Raw genomic sequence first — 24,891 nt, 5'->3', positions numbered from 1 at the left:
TCCTCTGAGAATCAATGTTGTCGCCGTTTGCAGTAATTGGAAGACAGGCGTGACATCAGAAAGTATCTGAGAGCTCAAAAAAATAAATCCTTCCACGGAAACTCAGTTGATGTCATCGCTTTATGTAGCTTTTCTAAACAAACAGGTGAAGAGCTGAGTGAGGACAGGAAAGTGACGGGAGAAAGGATCTAATTAAATGCCCGCAGCGTCTGCACTGTGTTAGCCACTGCACTGGCGTCCCAGCCTTCCTGTGTTTGTGTCGACTTAATTAAATTCAGGTTGCTTCACTTTCCTTGTCTTAGCTGACCAGGCTGCATAATAAAGATTCAATAACAAAAATAGGAGTATAAACATGAGTGAACAACATGACTAATGGACACGTGGGTAAAAGCTTGTTTTGTTTTTATTTAAATCCACAATTGATGATGTGCTGTAAAATGTGTTTGTGTGTCACTGTTGATAACGTATTTCCCTCTAAATAAAGTTATGCATAAAACGTGGCCAGTCTTTAACATTTCTGAGCCACTTTCTAAGTTTGAGGTATTTTCTGCTCCTTCAGGTTCAACTGAAGAACACGTTTTGATTGCAGTTAAGATTTTCACATTATAGCAATAGGAATTTTAGCTTTTGGGAGGCATTTGAGTAAAACATGGATGTATTTCTACTTTTTGAGGTATTTTCTAAAACCTTTTATTTTGCTTCAAGGTTCAACCCTTCGTTTAGTGGCCTGGACCCATGAGTGCAAGCAGTTTTTGGGGATACACAAAAAATGGTACCGTTAGGTCAAATTGCATTTTTATAGCTTGAAATCAGAAATCACAGTTTCTCTAAGGGGGATGTCCTTCCGCCCTTTACATATATACTGTACATGTGTAAAGATCTACCCAAAAAAAACTTTCACCAGGAGAAAGACTTGGGGAGCTGGCGAGGAACGATAATTTTGACTGCCGATCATTTAATTATTTTATTTTATAGGCCTTGTTATATTAATTATTTATTGTCTTAATTAGCTTTTTTACTTTTTTTTTTTTTACTGTTTTATAATTCATCTCCTGCTATTTCAACGACCCCTCTTTTATTTTTTTTTGCATGCAACTTATGCTTTTGCATTTAGATTCTGGTGTCCATTAGTCTATATCAATATTTAAAATCCTTAATATTTGATGTCCGGTACCTTATGTCAATAATTTGTAAAGCTATTTCTTTTGTTTGAAAGTATTTAAGTTTATTTAAGTCTGTTTGATCCCAGTCATGCAGTGTAGATAAGATGTCACAAGGAGGGAAGATGTTAATTAATCAAAAATGTGTATATATTTATATAAAAGATTTGATGAGAAAATATCTGACAAATTTACGTGATTAGTCCAGATGTTGACATAGAGCGTAAATACGAAAAAACTCACATACGGTCAAACTTTTCACAGCAATACTGCATTTATGTTATTGATTCAATAAACATACATTATATACTTATTGATTATCTCATCATCCTCTAATTGAGTTACCTTTGAATTTTGTCGTGTCTAAAATGCTTAGAGTTCTCCAGTTCTCTGGCAGCAATTTTGAAAATGGAAAAGTTACTATCCTATACCTCAATTACCTTTACTCATTTCATCCATCCTTTTTCTACCACTTATCCTGTTAAGGGTTGTTGGGGACCTGGAGCCATGCCTACAGTCAATTTAGAGTATCAATCAGCCTCGTCCCCTTTTGATGTCTTTGGACTGTGGGGGGAAGCTGGAGTACCAGAGAGAACTCACACAGGAACAGGGAGAACATGGAGACTTACACAGAGAGATCCCGTGCCCGAGCCGGGACTTGAACCCGGAACCTTGTTGCTGTGAGGCGACAGTGCTGACCACTGCACCACCGTGCTGCTCTCATTTCATCCAACATAGTAAAAAAAAAAAAAAAAAAAAAACCTACGTATGACTGGATTTTATAATAGTATTTAAAAATATGCATTCAGTGATTCACGTATGTAGAAAAACACTCAGGTTAACCTACTTACATATATTTGCAGTAGTCCACATTATAGAACTGTAAATGTATAATTCATGTGGTTCTGCTAGTTTATAGTAGCCTAAAAGCAAAAGTCCCCAGTGCCACCCAGTCATGCTTTATCCAGCCATATCTCTCCTAAAACATGCATGAAATAATTTGGCCCCATGATGATAAGTGATCAGCTTCAATCCCCTCAGAGAAGCAGTATCTCTAATGGCATCATTTACACTGTCTCATATCAACCGGGCCACTTGTGTGTACGTGTGTGTGTGTGTGTGTGTGTGTGTGTGTGTGTGTGTGTGTGTGTGTGTGTGTGTGTGTGTGTGGGGTTGGGTGTATGGTGAACAGTGATGACCTGATAACAGACCCCACCTCCTTCCATTCTCTACTCATCTTAGTGCTGCTGTAGTTCCCAGGAGAGTTATAGTCTGGCCTTTTTTTTTTTTTTTTTTTACACTAAAGTACATGTGGACATCTTTCCGGAGTTATTTTTAACCCTTTTGGCATTCTCTCTCTATTTTACAGTACGGAGACTACGATCCCGATGTTCACAAACCTGGCTTCTTGTCAGAGGAGGAACTGCTGCCAAAGAGAGTGAGCGATGGCACCGTTTAGCTCATGTTTTGGCCATTGTCACCACTTAAGACCTGCACAATATCAGCAGAGAACATGTTTTCATCTCTGTATTATTGTCTATCCCTGCATTTTCTACATGCACTCTCGGATATTTGTTTGTGTCTCTCTCCATTTCAGGTGATTAATTTGTACCAGATGACAGCAGAAATGTGGGAGGAGAGGATTACAGCGTGTTACGCAGAGCACAGAGGCCGGACAAGGTAAAAACTGTTTCACTGAACTGCAGTTCCACTGGCATCAGCACAATTTGCGTTCTCGAAGGATGTCCTTAACGCTTAAAATAAATGTTTAATGCGTAACTGAAGTCCATTTTGGCACTGAGATCACAAAAAATAATGTCTATTGGGATTAGCGTTAGGAGAGTGTCCAAAAACGCACGAATGAGTGTAGCATTTGTTATTTATGCGCCAATACAACAGCTGAGATCAGCCTTGAACAGATTGGTTAATGTACTGTATTTAGTTCAATTTTCTTAATAAACCCATTATTAAAACACTTTGTGAGGAGCACATATCACATTGAAAAATGCCTGTCATGACTCCAACTTGACAAAAAAATTAGTCATTCTATCGTTGCGCTTTGCTCCATCATTTAGTTGAAAATGGACAAGAGAGTAAGTGTGAGGGATGTGAAGTGTCTTAATACTCTTGTAGGTGGGGAGTTTTTGGGCTGGAAAGTGAGTTCTAAAAGCGAGAAAATTCAGTACTTGGCAAAGTAATAATTGAGTCACCGGTGGCGATCAATAAGCCTTTCAAAGACTGCAGAGGGAGGTGAGTTGGCGGTTCATTCAGCTTTAGCATTTTGATTGTTTAGGATGTAATGCAGATTTGGGGGGGGGGGGGGGGGGGCACTGGAGGGAGATTAGTGCTGAGATACGAGAGTGTTGTGGGAGCTTTCCAGTGCAAGCATAGTATTCATATTAAAAGGTGGGATCAGGTAGGGCTGATAGTAACCATTCTATATCCAGATATGTGATAAAGATGATAAAATATGAGCATTCCAAAGTAAAAATAACATCTGTTTTGTTAAAGAAGTGCATCAAAATATGAACTTAATGTTCAGTTGACGTGATCCCAGATGTGGGCAACAGGGGTCACCGAGAGAACAGAGAAACCCCTACAGGCCCAGTGACGCGGATCGGGACTTTAGCTGATAGCCTGGCCACTGGAGCGCATCATGGTGACGTTCTGCAATTCCAGCAGGGAAGAGATTTACCAGCATAGCTCGTGCAGCTTGTTGTCTAAAACCTCATCAGCTAGTAGCATGGAGGCGGACCGCTCATGAGCATGATAAGTTGCCTGCCTCCTGCTGCTGATTGACTCAAATAGTTGATTACAGACGGAGTCGGACTCTTGTCGTACCAGTATACAAGAGCCACGAAAGAATGAATTGGCAATTGCATTTCTTTTGGTTTGCCTGTCATGTCACTTACCAAAAAGTTAGCTAACGGCGTTCCCATATGTTAAATTAAAATGGGCATTTTCCTGTTTTCAGGCTAGCACGCCTTCTTGAGTGTGCGCTGTTAGAGTTGCAGATTACATACTGCAGAGTTTATGGAACATGTGAAGTGCACCTAGTTTGGGGTGAATTGAAGCTCATACTGCTGGAGTTAATCAATTCCCTCCCTAGGTAGCTCAAAAAAGTCTGATCTCTGACTAGCACTTTTACGTCTATTTTAAAAGTCCAGTTTTAGTCAGACTAACACAAATGCATTTTATTCTAACATCCTTTGAGCATGCTCATACTTGGCATCAGGAGATATTTACTCAATTTGACCAGAAGTGTTTTGGATTATGATTGCTGACTTCCCTCTAACGTCAGGGATCCTCACCCAGCCCATATTTCTCCACGTCAGAGATTCTGTTAAGAAATGATGTCAACTCCCCATTTTATGTCACATTGCATTTTCTTTTTATCTTATTATTTATTAGGGCCTGAGCCTGAAGGAAGACCCTATTATGTTTGCTCGGCAGAGCAACACATTAGCAGCACTAAAAACAGTAAAAACACACACTAAACAGTGTCCCAGCCCCCCCAAAACACGAGGCAGCTCGGCCAGACGGCCCGGAGCCGGTTTTCACATACACACCCATTCAAAACCTGGTACTGGACTGTTCTTGCTGTCAATGAGCGAGCGCAATATGCGCATAATGCGCATAATGTAATTTCACCCCCTGAACATGCATGAAATTTGCTGAAATTCTGCACACTTGTCCAGTCTGGCTAAACATTACATATTCTACAAAAACATTACTCAAAAACTCAATAGCGCCACCTAGAGAGCCACAAAACTAAAAGATAATTTGGAGCGCTATAACTCCTCCCACGAATGTCCCACAAACATGGGACCAACACCGTCGGACTCGACTCATTAAGACGAAAATTTCATACGCTCTGAACCCTCACCTGTTGTTAATTTGTCATAAAGATGTTTCTGTGGCAGTTCCCAAAGAGGTAGAAAATGATCCAACACTGTATTTAGTTAATCAATGTACTTCTTTAGTATTAGAAATGGATCCGGGATCTCCTGCTCATGCATCCCAGGCAGAATCACTGACATAGCTGCATGTAATCTTCTTTAAACTCCTGAACCTCAGGAAGTAGTTAAAGGTGTTTTACAAGGGGGTCTCACAGCTCTTCCTGAGTAATCAGACTAATTGGGGCTATTTCCACAACAAAGAGATACTTAATACTCACATACGTAATAATACATAAGTATTATTGAACGATAACTTATAAGACAACAGAAAAACACTTAATATCACCTCTCTACAACAGAATGTCCACAATTTGGACAAAACTGTCAAAATGAGGACTTTTTTTACTCCCCAAACAAAATCTATCTCCTCCTAGGCCATTAATGCTATCGCTTACAAACTTTCACACGTTTCTCTCCCAACTGTGTTGATTAAAAGTTACTTAAAGTTTTTGTATGAATTTCTCTGTTTGGATTTTACAAGCCCTCAAAGTGGGGGAGACACGTTTCACGCTTCCAATGGAAGCCTATGGGGAGAGCGTGTCCTCTCAGGGTACATACTGTCAAACAAACGCTTCTCACGTCTACACCATACATCTCACAGCTTTAAAAAACACACCACTGCATTCCTGACAAAAATCCCTACAAGAATATGGTATTATGTGTCACTTTTGACCAACGTATGCCGATTTATTTTACTTTTCCACACTACAATTCTGTTAATCCTCCTCTCTCTCCACTCTAGCACAGATCAAAGACAGAGCAGTGGGGGAGGGGCTCTTAAAGGGCCAGCTCTCAGCTCTGCTCTCCACTCTGATCAGACTCAGGCTTCTAACTCCTAAACTACAAGGCCTAGGGATTTGCCAATTACACCGTTGGATTCAGGCCGGCGTTTGGCACCTGGTTGTGGCCGCGAGGGGGCTCAGGCCCTAACAACGTTGCTTGTTATAATTTGAAACTCTTAATGCTGAACTTGGCCCTGGCATACATCCAGCTTAAATCTCATCTGACCCACTCGAAAGTCAGAATGTGTTTTGTTGCTAACCTAGTTAAGATTTGTTTACCTGGCATAAAACTGCTTGCTAAAACTTTGATGAAGCTTAAATCATCAATTTCCACCCACCCATATCAAACAGCCTCTTATTAAAAGTTTAGACGCTAACATGGCCTGATTTTTCCTCAACTATCAAAGTATGCTAGTGTTTTTTGTTTTTTTTTGTTTTTGCTGAGTTGACCCTAAAAACTGCAACACATCTGCCAGCCAGGCTGCAGAAAGAGAGGAGGAAGAAGTGTTTGTTTTCTATATCACAGTATTTAGAGTCTCTGAGGCATGAGAGTAAGTCTTCCCATCAAGCATGACCTCCTAAGCCTGTTAGTGATTTATACTTGTGTTTTGTGTCAGTACTGTGCTTATGTTTTCAGCCTTGCAAAAGCTGTGTGGCAGTTTTCACAGCTCATACAACATGACAGATGCTACACACAAAAGCAGAGGAAACACGGTTTGATCTTTCTTTTTCTCTCCACTTCCTCCTTCTGCCCTCTTTCCTTCCCTTCCCAACTTTACCATTCCCTTGGATCCCTTTGAATCCCTTTCTGTCTGTTTTTGAACCAGGGAGGAAGCTGAGATGGAGTATCTAAAAATAGCTCAGGACCTGGACATGTATGGCGTCAATTACTTTTTAATCAGGGTGAGCAATTGCTGCTTCACTGTATCTTTAAAGCAAGTCAATATATGAAATTAGGAGGCATTTCAGGTTCATCACAGAGTTATGAAAGGAAGTGGCGGGGGAATCAAACATCTCCGTTCGAATTGTTCTTTCGTTCTTTTTGGTTTTTAAGCAATTAAAACATAGCTCCTAGATTTGTTCCTCTGCAAAAATGTTTTTGTTCATATTCTGATTTGAGGGGTCTGGTTTATCTGCTCTTACGTAAATACAAAAAGCAGATTCCTCACCAAATTGTGTTTAAGGTCTTTTTAAGATGTGAAACAGTGTCTAAGGCTAGTAGCTAACATGAAAGCCTGCAGTGATTCTACCAAGAAAACTTTTGCTGAATATGTATTCCTAAATTCATCAGATCAACATTTGTGCATTTCTGGTTCCTCAAGGAAGTGCGTTGGAGAGTTTGAAGTCAAGGGTCTGAGATTACAGTTAACATGACAGAGGTGACAGTCAGGATTCTGACTGACCCACCAGAATGATTGAGATGTCGATCAGGCCTACGATGACGCTCGGTTTGATGGACTGAGATGACAGTTAGGATTCTGATTGACAGTCGCAGTGACTGAGATCGCAGCTACGATTCTGGTGATGGTTTGACCAACCGAGATGACAGGCTGGGTTTTGATTGACCAAAAGAATGACGGAGGTGAGAGTCAAGATTCTGAAAGGCCTCCAGAGTGACTGACTGAGATGACAATCAGGATGGTGGATAGCTTCTATGCTGTCTGTCTGTAGGTGGCATTGTGATTGGAGGGAAAATACAGAACTTTCTGGCTCTGTCCTGACTGATAAAATGGTCAGAATGACTCACATCAAAATCAGAGAGTTTTTTTTTTGACATTACACAGTCTGTGCCCCCATCCTTTATACAGCAGCAACTACGACAGGATGAGCATGATATTCTCTTAGCCTTCCTTGTCATAGTGGTTATTTCTGACCAGAGAAAACCCAGATGTACCAAAATTGAATAAACTGCTCACAATTCCATGAAAGTGTTGATCAGCCATCATACGTGTGTTTGGCGGAAAGGCCTCGAGGCACTCAGATGAAAAATACAGAATTTCTGAATTTGTAAATCTGACATAAGATGAAACCCTTTCGTATGTTTAGGGGCAAGTGAATACTGCCACTCTTTCAAGTGTATCATAAAAAACAAACCTGTACCAACTTCTAGGATTCATAGATTCACTTGAGTTGGCCGTGAACAATGCATTCTCTAAAAGGCCAAGACGTTTTGAAATGCCACCAGCAAGTCAACCTAAGCTTGAGTAATTCTCGGTGGCAGTACGTTTCAAAGCCCAGAGTGCATATACACACACTGTAAGTGGCGTTGTTCAGCTCAGCTTTGACAAATACTTTTGGCAAGCAGAGCCATTGTAATGCCCCCTCTGTTAAATGCAGATACAAATATCCCTCAGCTCTAAACAGATAGGTTTTTTTTGGTTAAAAAAAAGATGCTTTATTGACTCTGCTGCTGTTGTGGTTCAGAATAAAAAGGGAACAGATCTTCTCTTGGGAGTGGACGCCCTGGGCCTGCACATCTACGAGCCAGGCAACAGGCTAACACCCAAGTGCTCCTTTCCTTGGAACGAGATCCGCAACATCTCCTACAGCGACAAAGAGGTTTGACTTTCTGTTGTACTTTACAGAGATTATACAGACATATCTGAAAAATATGATGAATCCAAATTGTCAGCCAAATTTCAACCATGAAGCTCGGTCATCTCTGAATGCACGAGTTTTTTTCGTGTATTCTACTCTTTTTTTCTTCTTTAGTTTACCATCAAACCCTTGGACAAGAAGACAAATGTTTTCAAGTTCAACTCCTCACGACTGAGAGTCAACAAGTTGGTGAGCTCACGAAAAAGTTCAGAGCCTTTTTTGGCTATTTAGGCAGTTTAGAAACCATTTGCAAATTATTTTTTATGATTTATTATATGTTAAAATTAAGGTGGATGCAAAGGCTGAAAGTGGTTGCAGAACTCGTGTTTTTGGATACAGTACAATATACTTTCTTAGTCGTCCAAAGAGGAAACTGAATGCCACCATAAAAATGAAACAGCAATTGGACAGTGGACATAAGGGGCAGTTCCTGCATCAAGATGAAAGACATACGGACCTCTTTGGGAGAATATTTCATAAATATCATTTTGTCTTCTGCAGATCCTCCAACTGTGCATAGGGAACCATGACTTGTTTATGCGACGGCGACGTGTAGACTCTCTTGAAGTACAGCAGATGAAGGCCCAGGCTCGAGAGGAGAGAGCCAGGAAACAGGTACAGATAATAGATAAGGAGAGAAAAAAGCATGGGGCTGCACAAAAATAAAGATTTTGTAAGTCATAAATACGTGTCATCCTTCCCTCGTTCTCACTCACCACCACCCCCCACCACCCTATTTGTGCTGTTCAGATGGAGAGGCAGCGCCTGCAGCAGGAAAAGCAGCTGAGGGAGGAGGCAGAAAGGGCCAGAGATGAACTGGAGAGGAGGCTGATTCAGCTGCAAGATGAAGCTCACATGGCCAATGAGGCTTTGGTAGGTTGCAGTAGGTTATCTTAAGCCAAAATGTACACACATACGCAAGATTTAATTTAAATTTTGTCCAGGTCAGTCCTCTCACACTGTCTTCCTTCACCTTCAGTTTTTATCCTCTGGTCATGTATTATTTCCTTGTTTTTTGTCTGTTTGCCTTCCATCTTCTCCCTCTATTTCCTCTTCTACTTTACTTGTCCCGCCTGTGTTCTTCTCCAGCTGCGTTCAGAGCAGACTGCGGACCTGCTGGCAGAAAAGGCCCAGATCGCAGAGGAGGAGGCCAAGCTGCTGGCCCAGAAAGCTGCCGAGGCTGAGACAGAAATGCAGCGAATCAAAGTCACTGCCATTCGTGGCCAAGAGGAGCGACGGCTCATGGAGCAGAAGATGCTCGAGGCGGAGATGCTGGCCCTCAAGATGGCCGAAGAGTCAGAAAGGAGGTGGGAACAGGAGGGACCGGATGAATGACTGTGGAGTTTACCCTTAATGCAACTTGCTGTGAGACTGTCAGCTCTGTCTCCTGCATGAACAGATTCTTTGTATCTGACTCACACACACACATCATTCTTTCAGAATATATTCCCACATCTTACTTACTTTCCAAGAGTTGTTTTTCCTCCTTTATTTGAAATGCTTTGAACTGAGGAAGCAGTCTTACAGCAGCATCAAAATGCAGTTCTTAAAAATAACTTTCTCACCTCATGAGCCTCCCTGACACCTCTGAGGAACTAGACTGTTTAATGTCAATGTGCACAAATACGCCACTGCACCTCCACTTACCAGAAGTCAGTTGATATACTCAGTTAGGTTACGCATTTAAATTGCTTGATCAAAGAAGGAGAACTTTAACTGGTTTAAAATCATCTAATTTTAAGAGCTTTGTTCTTTTCACTGCAGCGGAGGAGCAGGTAATCTCATGGTTGCAGCCACACAGCTTCCCTCAGAGGAAGAAAGGGAGAGAGCTTTAGTTCAGCCGCTCTCCCCCTTAGGTCCAGGGCACAGCGTTTAATTTGCGCTAGTTAATTGTTAGCAGTAGTATCAATTGATTGTTGGACTCCCTATCAAATAGTCTCTTTTACAACACACTGGAGCTCCACGGTGCAGTAACGGACTATTAGATCTGTGTTAATCCACCTAACAAAGCACTTTTATCATTTTTATTCTTTTTTTTTTAGACCTTCTGAAGTCAGATCAAGTGCTTACCATATCTTCTTTTGACATTTTTATGTCTCCACAGCAGCATAAGCCATGCGGAACTTTTTTGGGAGTTGTATGTACATCTATTCTGCACTTGCACCTGCAATTCATTTCTCCAGAATGCCTTGAGCTAATTTATCCACATTTGCTTTAAATTTCCACTGAGACACAAGGATTAGCTGAAGAGATAATGGTAGTGAAAGGTCAAGGACACCGTCCACTCACGGACCTACAATATCCGTCCCATTCCTATTATCATGATACCTCCGGGATGCCTTGAAGGGGATGAGGTTAAAGGTCAATTGCACTGTCAGCTCACATGTGTGTGACATCTGCCCCACTTCAAAAAACGTGATATCGCTAGGACACGCTGACGAAATTACTTCCAATTCCTCTCAAACTTCCACTGGGCTGCAAGGATGAACTGAAAAGATTTTGGTGCTGTAACAGGTTGAGGACACTGTGACAGGGACACATTGCAGAAGCATTGGATGTAGTAAATCTAGGTGCTTCTGAACTGATTCAGATAGAGCACCAACAATATCTTCTGTTAATATTTTAATTCTGTGTAATCAGAAGGAACGAGACTGGATGCCAGTCCATTTTTATTACAACACAGTCTATGTATATACTTACAATATGATTTTGCAGCCTCTACTTGAGAATTTATTAGGCAATCATTTCAAACAGGCACCATTAACCACTTGCCAGTTAGTGCAGTTTTTGGACGAGCACTTTCTGAACGAGAGAAATTTCAACCTGTGGCACTCAACATGTAAATGACTACATCCACTCAAGCCCTCGAGCCACATAGCTCCCCCACACCGACGAGAAAGTGCTGAGTGTTCAGTATCATGATCAAAAGAAATGTAATCATCTGAATATCTCGCGTTCTCACATCTCCGTGTGCAAATTGCACAGGGGAATAATGAAGTCAGAAATGAGTCCGCTTGGTTGATGCATGAATCACAGCGGTAATGCAACGACATTCCTGGTTTGTTGAATACTAAAAAAAACCCAAAAATCATTCATGAACAATCATTTCTGCATGAATTTGGGTAATTCTGCTGGAGGCGGGGGTGAATGAAAACATTTATTGCATGTGTGTGTCCCTCAGGGCCAAGGAGGCTGAGCAGCTGAAACAGGACCTGCTGGAAGCTCGGGAATCAGAGCACAGGGCAAAGAACAAGCTGCTGGAGATTACCAGCAGGGTCTATACGGTAACTTACACATACACATACACACACTTAGACCACATGGATAGTTTTTTTTTTTAACTTGAAACACACAGATGCCAAATGAACAAAGTCAAATATAGATTTTCATTTATCCAGTTAAAAAGTGGAATATCTGCAGGTCCCAGCTCCTAAACCATCAGGATTTGGTTGGTTGCACAGAGATGGTGCACTTCAAGCTATAGTTTAACAGTTTTGTCTCCATCTTCTGGCATTGACATTTATCACATGCAACGGTTGACTAATGCTAACGTCATTCGCTCCGCTCTTAACCAACTGTTACAACTGTTCATGGTGGATAAATTGTTGAGTTTCCCTGCACAGCGACTCATTTTATTATCAGTATTAAATCCATTTAATCTGGTATCATTTGGAAAGTCTTTAAGAGCTGCACAATTAAATGTTTGCCCCCAATTTAGCAAAGGGTCTCATCGCATGTATGGGTAGAAATATCTGTGAGCAGGAATTGAATTTGACTTTTTTTTTAAAAAATTGAATGTAAAATCACATAATTTGAATTATGAAAAACTTAATTCGAATGATGAAATCAGTTCTATACGAATGAATTTAGATTCAGATGTAGTCGTGATAATCATTTGGATGACTGAAGAAGAACAATCAATTGCATGTGCAGCATGCATCATTCAGTATGCATCATGGGAATGGGACTACAAACTCCAAATAAACATGTGCTCGTAAGCTCCAATCACAAAATTCTGCTTTGGTTTTAAAATCAATACCTAAGTGAGACTAATGATGACTACTAGGAACCAGAAAGCCACTGTAAATTTGATATTTTTTTTGCTGAACACTGGCATTGAGCAGCAGAAGTTTGAACACAGAAAAATGGAAGGTTTTTATTCTCATCTAAATAATTTTCTGGAGGTGCCTGCTGATGAATAGAGGTAGGAGGTATTAGCTTGAACACAAATGGCAAGATTGGCCTAATTTAGGTTCTGATGTCATCAATATATCATAAAAAATGAGTATTTCACTCCAAATTTTCACAAGGTATGCCCAGGTGTTTTTACCTGAAGTGTTAAGGCTATAACATTTGACTGCTTCAACGTGTAGTCATTTTGACCCTTTTTGGGTCGTCTTTGTTTGTTTTTTAACATAATTTCATCTGCAACTGTCCAAGTGAGTGCATCCAGCTGGCTGTGTGTTTCGAGGAGGTGATTCTATAAGCCGTCATCCATTCTACCCACCGAGGCAGCATATCAATGAAAGTAGAATTTCATTGGATAACCAAAACGCCACTCATTGTCACAATCACAATTGGCTCAGTCTCTAACTGCATGAATGGGGGAACTACGTTTCTCACCGCTTGTATTAGTAGCTCCTTGATGCAATATGGAAGCTCCAATTGGGTGAATGGAACAGCAGTCAAAAAGTTAAAGTTCAACAACCATCTATAGAGTGTTCAATACTTTTTTTTTTTGACATCAGATCTAGATATACCCTGTGAAATATTGATGGTAGTTGGCAGACAAGAATTGTAGCTTTCAAGTGATGTTCAGCATGAGTCGCTACATCGAAAGAGAAGGATGATGCATATGTTGTTACACTTGTGTATTTACTGGCTTTCAGTAGGGCGACACTTACAGCAGTCAAGACAAAGCACTGTTAAAGATTAATTTAGTCGTCGTCGTCGTCGTGCAAATGTGTTAGCAAATTGGCTCCTTCTGTAGCTCCTGCCAACAATGTATGGTATGAATGTGTGTGAATGTGTTGTAATATGCTTTGAGTGTTCAGGAGACTAGAAAAGCACGATATAAATGCAGTTCGTTTACATCTTGTTTACTTTTTGATATTACAATACATTTACTGGACGAACAAGAACATAACAAAGGATGTAATTATTTTTATGTTTTGTTTTAATTGCAGGCCAGATTAGATAAGAAAAATCAATATATTTCTTTGAGACCCCAGTAAATTGTGATGTCATCATGATATTTTACAGATGATGTTATGGATAGATTGAAAGTAAATCAAGGCTGACATGTGTCAAGGTTTGTTTGTTTGTTTGTTTGTTTTTTATTTCAATGTTCATTTTATTTTGGCACTGTGACTCCGCACATGTGATCCTCAATCTGAGCGAGCTTGACACAGACGGTCCCTGAGCTTATAAACCCCCCCGCTGGCAGAGCCTGAAATACACAACATTTGATGAAAATGAACACACATGAAAAAGAAACACTAAAAAAATTAACAGAGGGTAAACGGAGCAGGAGTGGACGGAGGTGGAGTGCTCGATGTTGGCTGATTTGTAGAACATATGACTGTAAAATCCCTTTCATGCCTGATGCACTACTGCACGGATTCATGTTCTTGTTCATTATAAGCCTACAAACCCTTAGACAATACACAGGTACTTGTACACGAGCATAAATTAAGTATGCACTCGTTATGTAGTACATGGATGCACAGCGAAGAGGGAATAGCCGTACATGCAGTCCCTGCTCCATTTTTTTAATGAACTGAAATAACAGTTTGGACTGAAAATAATGTTTTTTTTTCTCCCCCTCACCTATGAATAAAATCTATTATGAAGTAATGTCACTCTAAGGGCCAAGAATCAAGAGAGACTTAGCTTCGAGCTAATGAGAGCTGCTGGCAGCAGAGTCTCAGCAGTGTAAAGGTTGTGTTCTGCTACCTCAGACAGCAGCTACCAAACTAAATTACAAGGTGATGTGTACACCCATACTGCACTGGCACTGTAGGGTTTTCCACAACAGAAATGCATGTGAACTAAAAGAAGAAATGTTAAAGGTCAGTTCTTACATTTACAAGTAAAGCTGGGCATCGGGGTGCAACTGTACCAGCTACAGAATTAGCATAACTGCTTAAAAACATCCCAAGAATTAAAGGATTTCTGTTCAGAAAATGTGTATTTACTTGGAGCGGCCAGACAGCTGGAGCTCATCCTGGGCTGCTGAAAGGGTCTCACTCAGACCTAGAAAGTGGAGCACTTTATACCGGTTCTTAAATCACTGCACTGGCTTTCTGTGTCTAAGGATAGCGCTTAAAAACCTTTTACTTGTCTATAAAGCACTAAATGGTCTCAGGGCTAAATACATCTCTGATTTAGGTTGTGCATGTCAAGGCATTGAGACCCCCTCAGGTCATCTGAGACAGGTTTACTAAGTGTTCCCAGGATCAGAACCAAACAAGGAGAAGCAGCTTTTAACCACGGTCCTGAGTCTGAGGTCTGCTTACTCTGCTCATTTAAGGACTTTGCACATTTCTGTTTGCTACAGTTTTCCATTGAATCTTATATAACGGCTAATCCTTTCTTGTAGTTGTTGGAGGGGTGTTGTAGTATGTCATCATGAAATTTAGGGCAGATTAGTCTCAGTGCCACCTGGTGGCCACAGGAAATGACATGTTATTTTTACACTTTGATGTACCACTTCTGCTGGGTCGACCAGGTCTATCTCAAATTTGGTTGCGGACCATTTAAGAACTTGCCGATGGGAAGACTGAGTTTTAGCTACATCCCTGTTTCCTTGGCGAAGTGGCTGATTTAGATGTTTCCTCAAACAGCAGGAAACTGTAGAAACTACACTCTGAATAGACTAAGCTTTTCCAAATTTTCCAATTCTTTCCTAGCAGTTACAGGAAGTGATATTTGCACTGCAACCCTCTCTAAATTGGGCTGGCAGGGTTGTGGGTGATGCTCTTGTCTAACTTTTCGCTTGTTGAGCAGTTTTTGTCAGATGTTACTGAAAACTCAGCCTACCTCAAACCTTGTCCAGTAAATTCTACCTCAGGTGTAACAATTACTTCTTTGCTGTGTGGAGAACCGGCATGAGAACTTGATGTACCTGCTATTGATGGAACAAGCTGCTCTAGGCCTCTAGACCAGAATTTATTTTTTTTTGGGGAAAATTTTGTGCAGCTGAAATAAAATACTCCATCTCAAATAAATCCAAACACACATTCACTGGTGAGCGTACATTCAAAAGGCCTACCAACCCCGGAACCTCACTATACACTTAACAGCTCACGAGGGAAAGGTCCACGCAGACACACACAGCCAAGCACAAATGCACACTATTCTCTGTTCCTATTCCCATCTTCCTCTGTCAAATTGCCCTCTTATGCTCTGCCAGAGTGTGTTGATGTTGAATGTATCAACCCTGTAGTTTGGATTCATATACCAACCAATGGATTTACATTTATATTGTGTATTAGGTGCGCTTCTTATTCAGCCGACCCCCGAGGTGGCATGTGGCCAATGCATTTCAGACATTTGGTCTGGATGTGAAAGATTGCATTAGTGTATTCATTGTCCTTGGCCATCAAAGTCTTTCACTCCCTTCCTCTGTTTTAACTGCTCCACATTGCATCCTTGCACAGAGCTTCTCCATTAATGCCTTATTCCCCCTGTATATACCGTCTCCCGTCCACTCCTATATCTTCTTTGCTCACTTTCTCTTTTCGTCTTTCCTTGTTAATGGTTCCTCCTCTTTACTCTGTCCCATTTTCACATCTCCTCCCTCCCTCTAATCTTAGCCTCCGTCTTCCCTCCTAGTCCCCAGGACTGCCGGCTGACAGCATGCCTCCCGACCTGAGCTTCAGCAGGGAGAACCTCAGCTTTGACTTTAAAGATACTGACATGAAACGCCTCTCCATGGAGATCGAGAAGGAGAAGTGAGTGGCTGGCCCAAATATGCTGATGCTGCTTGATATTTTTGGTGACAGCAATTTTGCATTTTATACTTTAGGGGAATGTGAGGCTTTGGTTATCATTAAGATGAAAACAAAAAATTGGGTATGTATTTTGTTTGTTGAACAGTGTAGTCATGTGTAAGTGTAACATTTTCATTAGTATGCACACTTTCATTCAGGATTTCAGGTGTTAAATTGGCCCTTTTTTTCTTGCTGCCAGTAATTGTAGATGTGATGCAGTAGCAATTTCGTTAATGAAGAGATTTAACCTTGCTAAGAAAATGAAAGCAAGTAAGCCGTGAGAGTGTTTTGTCTGAAACGTGGCGCCAATTAAGAACATTTAACTCAGCACCTTTTTTTTTTTTTTTTTTTTAATCGTCTTAAAATACTTCAAACCTGAACATACAATTCCTCCATGTTTAGGGTTGAATACATGGAAAAGAGCAAGCACCTGCAGGAGCAGCTGAATGAGCTGAAGACTGAGATTGAAAGTCTCAAGTTGAAAGAGAGAGAGACGCCTCTGGATGTCATTCACAACCAGAACACCGAGCAGGGAACCAGCAAGCACAGCAACTTCAAAAAGGTAGCGACCAGCTTTGTTGCTTGTTCAGTGGACACATAAACACAGATGCTCCACATACATGTTTCAGAACAGTACACGCATGATTGACTATCCTTATTCATGCTTCATATACCCACACAGAACACATTTCAGGTCTGTACCATTTATTCGTCTGTCCTTGATAGCTGACGTTTATCCTATTACACGTGATTAAGAGAATTTCTTTAGCCGTTTACCAGCTATGTTATCAGCTTTAGACGTATGAAGGACAACGTCTTATGGCCGGCGCAAACCACTGTGCTACATTATTGTTAGTTTACTAGAAAGATGACCAAGGCTCCTCACAATCAATGTAAATACTTTCATGCTGTCATCTCCCCGTGGTGAATATCTTAGGACATTTAAGTATTAAAACTTTAAACTTAACAGGACAGAGGGAAAAAAAAAACTTTAAAAAGTTTACTCTCCAGCATAACTCCTTTATATTAAATACTGTAATCATACAGTGCAGGCATACCTGGCTTTTAAAAGGAGATGGATAAATTCATGTTACGTACAAAACTCTCATATGAATAATTGACAAGTGACAAATGACGCCCTTTTTCCACTCCGATTATGAATCATTTCACTAATTTGAATAGATTAGAATCTCCCCCAAAGGCACTTGCACCATGTGCTTTGGACCATGCACTATGGTGCGTTTTAAATAGGGCCTTAAGCAATGAACTCTTAGTGGAGTCATCTCATTTTACATGATCTTTCTAGGATAATTGCTTATTAAAAAAATATGATGGTTCTCTCTTGTATAGCAGCCATGCCTCAGTATCCGACTATGTTCCTCTTACACATTGATTCTCATATCGTCACTTCATAGAGACGGTCTCCACTTGGCCCCGGGAGTTTCTTCGATGACGGAGCCCACTAGGGGAGTGGGAGGCATCACTCATTTTCTACTATGACCTGTAAAAGTGCACAGTTATTACTGGCCTAAAGTTTGGAGAGAAAAAAAACAACAACCTTGCAGAGTAAATACCAAGCACTTTTTTTTGGGGGGGGGGGGGGGAGCAACCTATGTCTTTGAGAATAGCCAATTCATCTCATCCCAGGGCCTGAATACACTGTTCTTCTCCGCCGCATTCTGGCTTCGTGATTATAAGAAATTACATAAAAGCGAAGAAAGTGACAGCTTGAGGGATATTTCAAAACTGATTGGTCAGAGGAACTGTTCAAAAAAAAGAGTTGCTATTTCTACTCTCCTCTGATGAACTAGCAAAGTAGACTCATTCTCCTTTATCTTCCCACTCCAATATCTCTATAATTTCAATAAAAGTATAAAGCAAAAAAAAAAAAAAAGTCCCAGCCCTCCTTCATTCTTGTCTGCTGGTGTAAAAATACGAAGGAAGCACTAATTGATTTTTACTTGGTGATTAGTCATTCAGCTGGGAGACCCATTGGCATGCATGTTGAGATTGAGCTAAGCTGAAGTGTTAGTTTAATGTGACCTCAAGTGGCAGGCATTCATCCTGCTGTTGAGGAAGGCGGATGGAGTGGGGGGGGGCTGGTCAGCTTTCCCCAAAAGTAGTACAAAGTTTAGGGCAGGATGAGGTTGACCAAAAAATATTCAAAGGCAGAGGAGAGCTAAGTGCTCAGAATGTACTGTGAAGTTGGCGAGCAGAGACGATGGCGGGGAAAGAAGAGCAGAGCCAATGTGGAACGAAACACAGATCTCTGAGCCAGAGGCATCAAGGCCGGCTGCACGTCTGTGCAGAGCTTTCTCCAGTCAGGCTTCCTCTCCCCCCTGGATGATTAATGAACGGCCCCTTAACACGGCCCAGCGCCTTTGCACTTATACCAGGCCACAGGCTCTCAGGCTTCTCTGCTCCGTTAGCAACAGACCTGCTGGACGGGCTCATTCTCAACAACAGAATCAAAACATCAGAGCTGGAGTCATTCCGTGTGAAGTTTCCCTGATGGGGGACTCGAGCAAATCCAAAAAGAAAATATATTGGAGAGGATGGATTTGCACTGCACTCTGCAGAATTCTATTCCTCACCGCCCCGAGTCCCCGTGTTGAAGAGAGCAAGAATTCTTTATTCTGTGTATTAATGTTGTGAAGTGGAATACAAAAGAAGGTCAACAATTGGTTCTGCTCTCACTGGGCTTCTCTGCATATTAAAACCTACAGAAAAGTTTGCTTCCAGTTCCAATGTTTGGCAGTTCACATTCAGGGGCTTTACAGTTGCAATCGAGTCATTTAATTGGTATATTTTTGTTATACCATTATGCAAGAACTGAAAAAGAATCCATCTATTAACAGAGGCATGTCCACCTCCAGACAGGTGGGTGGTGCTACGCCCCCTTAAAGCTGATAGCATTTATTCTGTCCTCTGGTTCGCTGTTTAAGTCTGACACACAATGAGTCCATCTGCGCTGTGTGATCATTGTAATCAGTCAGAGTTGCCACACTGAACACAACTGTGACATCCGGAGGGACAACGAGTCACTGAGCTGCGCAGGTCTATTTTTCTTTTGTCATCACGCAGCGACGCAGTTATCCACGTATTTAGAACCTCTATAAGGAACAGCTCAGTTTGCGCCGCGATGCGGCCAGAACAACCACCCCATGGGGCTGGTAAAAATCTCACTCTGTGCTGCTAGCAGAATGCCAGGTGTGTTTTCGACGTTAGCTGTGTTCACACATAGCCCAAACTGAATTTTCAGTTCGCTTTACTTAATGGAGTCTGATTGCTTGATCGTTTGTGTTTGTCTTCAAACTAACTGGCAAATTTGTTGCTTCAGGTTGACTATTTTCAATTTGTTTGTTCAAAGAGGTTAAAATGCATCGATCGCTCTTCAAATTTTGCACGTTCATGCTACGGTATTGGCATTATGCCAGCGTCAGAACAACTAATTCAGTTTGTGTTTATCAGTGTGGAATATCAAACAAATCAGCCAGCGACGCACTGCATCCCCGTTGAACATCGGACTTAATTGTAGAGACTGAAGAAAAACAGATGAGTCCATGAGCTGACATGGCAGACAGTTTGTCTCCTCACTTAGGACCAATGATGACGCCTCTCTGCGTGTTGCACTGTTCGACCTCCATGTTTAATACCGCAGCGGGATGTGTGGAGCATTAGCTGAACACTTCAGATGATTTTAGGCCGAATGAAGCAAATACACACTGGAGAAAATTGTTTACCTGTTACCTCCTTCTTCCTCCTCCTTCCTTTATCTACTTATGTTGGTCTGACTTTGAAAAATATGACTTCGGTCAAACGAACAAATCTAGTTTTAGTTGTATTAACACGATGAATGTACTCGTTCTAATATAATGCTAATGGACTCATTAATACCGAAAACCACTACCAGGAAACTGGCACACGTGCGCTTGAGGGTTCCTGTCAGCAAGGACAGTAGAACGTGATTGGTAAACATAACGGCGCAAATCCTCCTCTCTTATCACCCACATATTTGGATTTATTGAAGTCCACCATGTACACATGTCCCCTAGCTTTTCTGAAATGTCCTCTTTTATCCTGCGGCTTATATTGAATGTGACAGCTTCTTTAATCCCCTTACCCTGCAGATGTTGGAGACAGGTAAAAGTTTTCCCACCACAGAATTAGGCTGAGTGTTACTGTAGATGAGCCAATGGTCGACTCGCTGTTAAGGGGTTAAAACACTGCCTTTGGCCTGTATTAATCCATCACCAGCTCATTTAAACCTAGAGAGAAAACAATTAACAGTTCTTTCTCTGACTGCATTGATCCACCTCCCATCCTTGCCGGCCCCGTCTCTATGATTGTAGAAAACTACAGATTTTCTTTGCCTACCAGGATCAGTTCTGAATGAGCCTCATTTGTTTTTGTTTCACTGGGTGAAATGAAAGTAGGAAATATATGGGCGTTGGGGGGGGGGGGGGGGGGTGCTTTCATATACCATCAGTGATTCATTCCTAAACAGACTAATCTCAGAGGGGATTGATTTTTTGTCAACACAGCAAAGTGCACTGATACTCTCCGCTGAGCCATTATGATCACTTCATCTTTTGATTAGCCAAAATACAACATCCACAAACATGTTCTGCAGGAATGTGCTGGTACGTCTGGTGCATTTCAAAATTCACTCCGGCGTTCATTAGACACGTGCTGTAACACTTGGACATTTTCACAGTATAATAACTGGCTCTGAAAATTACAACGCTGCAATTACCATCCATGAAAACAAGGCGCCAGATTTTTGTGCCTGTACGAAAACAGAAAATTGATGGGAGAGCTGATTTCTGCACGTGACCTAGCAATAGGTGAGTATAGCGGTTCATAATTAACACGAAGAGCACCGCACCAAGATGGATCTGCTTTGGTAACATTCCAAATAAACTAACGTGTACAGAATATAGCTCTCTCATGCCACTGCCAGCTTAATTTGACGCCAACACACTTCATCCTTTTGGTATTTTAATCTGAGATGTTTACTTGTCATGGATTATAATAACGATAATCCGAGAATCATGTAGCACTGCTTCAGCCTAGCACGTTATTTAGGCCTGCACAATATTTTTGCCGCTATCCGATATGCAAATATTTTGCAACTTATTCGCTCAATAGCTGACATTGTCTGTGTAAAAACACGTTTTAAAAAATGGTAATTTGTTTTATACAAAAGAAAAAAACACTTAAAAGGCTGAATTAAAAAAAAAGTGAGTTTGGAAAAAGTTTTTCTTTATTTCTAAAACATTTAGAGAAGCCCATTGTTGAGTTCTTTTAACGACAAAAAAAAAACCCGACAAAAAAACCCCGAAGAGACTAATCTTACCTGCCAAACATGATTTCAGGATTTTATAGGGTTTGGGAGAAGCTCTGTCAGTTTTCTTTCACCCAGTAACCCTGTTGACAACCCAGCTTGAAGCTTTGCCTTGCAGTTGATTTTTCCATGCTGTTCGCGTTGTGAATATTGTCAACTGGTTTTGGCAGAAAGAGGGAAAGAGCGGGTGCACATTTCTCTGACATCAGTCTCTAATAAAGATTTTGATTTGCCATAGTTATTTCACTGCTTGCTCTGCTGCAGTTTATTATTGTCTTGTTTGTTTGTGTTGACACCTTCTGATTTCTTCCACAGCTGACGCTCCAGAGCACCAAATCCAGAGTGGCCTTTTTTGAAGAACTCTAATATTATATTACCAGTTTAGATGCTGTTGGACAACTGCCAAGAAGCTCTCACGTCCACATTCCAGGTCAGTTTAGGTAATTGACCACTTTCTGTATCATTATGTTCAATTTCTTAGGAACCACTGTGAACCGCTTCACACAGAAAAGCTTTGATCTGCACCATCTTCAGGGGTTGCATTTGGTATATGCACAAACAAGGATGCATGAATAATATTCCCGCACTAAATCTCACATTCATAGAAAAAAAAAAAATCGTGTTTACAGAGAGTGTGTGAGGAATATTCTCCAGGAATATGTTTGAAGCGAACTTACGTGTGGGCTTTATGAAAGCTGAAGAATAAAGGAAAATCATGCAAAAAAAAAAAAAAAATCATATGATCTATGAAGGCTGCTGAATCACTGTGGGTCGAATAAGACGGTAGAAAGAAAACCACCAGAGGAACCAGGGTTGAACAGGAAAAGGAACTGATGATATACTTAATATTTTGCAGGGCGAGGCTTTGCATGCTGACCCAAATATTTGATGTATATAGTTAGCCGCTATATGCGGGAATAGATTGTATGGTCATTTTTCTACTTTAATACTGACAGTTTGATATATATACCACTACATACATATGCCTGCAAATATCTCCAGATATAATAATATAAATATGTTTTTTTTTCTTAAATGTGACAAAGTTGTCACATCATGCTGCCTTAGGTTTCTTCTTGTATCTGAAAAACTCATGATTCAAAGAGAAGTTACACGGCGTTGCTCACGCGTCACAAAGGTTCCCTCGATCCTACAGCTTCTAGGGTTTTTAGTTTTCTTTTTGGGTTGTTACTGAAAATAAGCTCTGTGGCAAACCAAAGTTTATAGTGACATTTTGCCCAGCACGCTAATCTTCAAAAACGAACAACGCGTTTAATGATTTTTGAAGCATAAGAGCTAATGTTGAACAAACTAAACCACAAACGCACGATTTCTGTCTTCGGCAAGACAACTTCTGTTTTTTTAAGACACGGATGAAGACGTTGTTGTGCCGTAGAACGACATCTTTACATATCTTAAGCTTGTGTTATTCACGGACCTTATTTCAGGCATTTTATTGAAAACTCATCCCAAAATCCCCCTGACTTTGAGAGGAGGGAACAGGACGTTCAGCAACGCTAACTCACGTCAACGTTTAAGGACTCATTCCTGTGCCACCGTGTTGCACGGCCACTTATTGCTACCTATGAACCTTGTTTTCTGCAGGAACCATTTATGATTAATAACAGATTTTCGGGGGGGTTCTTTGACAAGAGCATTTGTCCATGTAAGCTTTTTATTTTGTGCATTTTTTTTCCTTGTGCCTGTATATCAAACGTTATACGTAAGGGCTAATAGGACCAACATCTTGTTTACCCAGAGAAGACATGTTACTTATCTAGCTGCGCCCAGTGGCTGGAGTACTTGATGAAGTGTCCTTAAAGCAAGGGACAGGGTGCACGATGCTCTCATGGTCTTGAAAGTGGACCAACAGATAATTTGAACGTGGATGGAGGAACTGTGATTATTAGATGTGAAATTGTGTCTTATGTGTTACGTGTGTTTTACGTGTTTGTGTACGTGAAGACAACCACTACTTTTTCTAAACTGAAACTTGCATCTTTTTTGAAATAATGTGTCTTCTTGAATTAATGTTCCATCTCCCTCTGAAAGCAGTTTATTTTTGAGAACATGATGGAATCAGTATTTACATAAAACTTTGGGTGAATTAAAAAGTACCATTCCTGTGAAACACATATGTACACTTTTTTTTTTTTGTGCGTGTAAAATAAATAAATATAATCTGACATTTGTGTGTTTGAGGGTTGTTTTTTTAAATCCAGAAATAGCTTTATGTCAGTTATTTTGGCAGACTTTGATGAATGTGAGCTTTGATATTGCCGGTGCCAAGAGCCTCTTCCCCCGACCCAAACACACATCTAGTTACACCTTTGAAATGAATCAAAAGTTACGTAAGCACCCTCCATCTTGTGTCGCATCACATTGCCTGTTTGCTTGACTGACAAGGTCTTTATGTGCGTGTGCTCACTGATGAGAGGGTACAGCGGGGTGTGTTTTATGCCCTGTGGCCTGCGCGCTCGCTTGTATTTTATGCCACCTGTTAATGTGAGATTGACGGCTCTGAGTGGCACTGAGGTCAGGGGCTTTCTCCCAAGCTCTGTCACCTCTGGGTTCACAGTCAAGAAAGGCCCCTCTTGGCTTGACAGTGTTGTGACAGAGAGGCATCTTCAGGAGCCAACTGTGTCTCTAGGGGCCTGGTGCTGAGAGGGACAGGGGGGTTTACAGCCTGTGTGTGTGTGTGTGTGTGTGTGCGTGCGTGCGTGCGCAGGGGGAGACATCAAGCAAAATGACACTTAGAAATTCTCATTGCCACCTCCTCCTCGACACTACCATCTAAAACAGAAAAGTCCTTTTTTTAAGAGGAAAAATATTGCTCCATTCTTAAGGATCACAGTTTACGTCACACACACACACTGGCATTTTTCTTGCAGTGAATTTTAAGAGGTTGCCGGTTCACAGCTGGATGAGGGGAGATGATGGAAACTGCTCAGCATCTGCCAAAGGCTTGAATATAGAGCAAGCCCACACACAATAGCACAGAAAAACACCTGCATCTGCAACCAGGTGGAAGGTTGGATGCACAATATTAAC

General features: G+C 41.1%; 1 protein-coding gene across 1 annotated transcript in view; it reads left to right on the top strand.

Moving 5' to 3' along the window:
- Positions 1-24,051, top strand: part of nf2a (NF2, moesin-ezrin-radixin like (MERLIN) tumor suppressor a) — a 33,439-nt gene extending 9,388 nt beyond the window's left edge. Inside the window, exons 5-16 of the mRNA XM_086206805.1 lie at positions 2,530-2,598; positions 2,758-2,840; positions 6,729-6,804; positions 8,326-8,460; positions 8,614-8,688; positions 9,001-9,114; positions 9,250-9,372; positions 9,589-9,806; positions 11,681-11,783; positions 16,336-16,454; positions 16,896-17,055; positions 22,156-24,051. Coding sequence (XP_086062931.1) covers positions 2,530-2,598; positions 2,758-2,840; positions 6,729-6,804; positions 8,326-8,460; positions 8,614-8,688; positions 9,001-9,114; positions 9,250-9,372; positions 9,589-9,806; positions 11,681-11,783; positions 16,336-16,454; positions 16,896-17,055; positions 22,156-22,206 — 1,326 coding nt within the window. The 3' untranslated portion in view covers positions 22,207-24,051. The remainder of the gene's footprint in view (positions 1-2,529; positions 2,599-2,757; positions 2,841-6,728; positions 6,805-8,325; positions 8,461-8,613; positions 8,689-9,000; positions 9,115-9,249; positions 9,373-9,588; positions 9,807-11,680; positions 11,784-16,335; positions 16,455-16,895; positions 17,056-22,155) is intronic.
- Positions 24,052-24,891: the final 840 nt, after the last annotated feature.

The sequence above is a fragment of the Aulostomus chinensis genome, chromosome 6 (assembly GCF_037954235.1).
Source record: "Aulostomus chinensis isolate RoL2024-O1b breed Wild chromosome 6, RoL_Achi_v1.0, whole genome shotgun sequence".
NCBI classification, from domain to species: domain Eukaryota; kingdom Metazoa; phylum Chordata; class Actinopteri; order Syngnathiformes; family Aulostomidae; genus Aulostomus; species Aulostomus chinensis.
The sequence above is the reverse complement of the archived record's forward strand: the minus strand, read 5'-3'. Positions and strand labels throughout refer to the sequence as shown.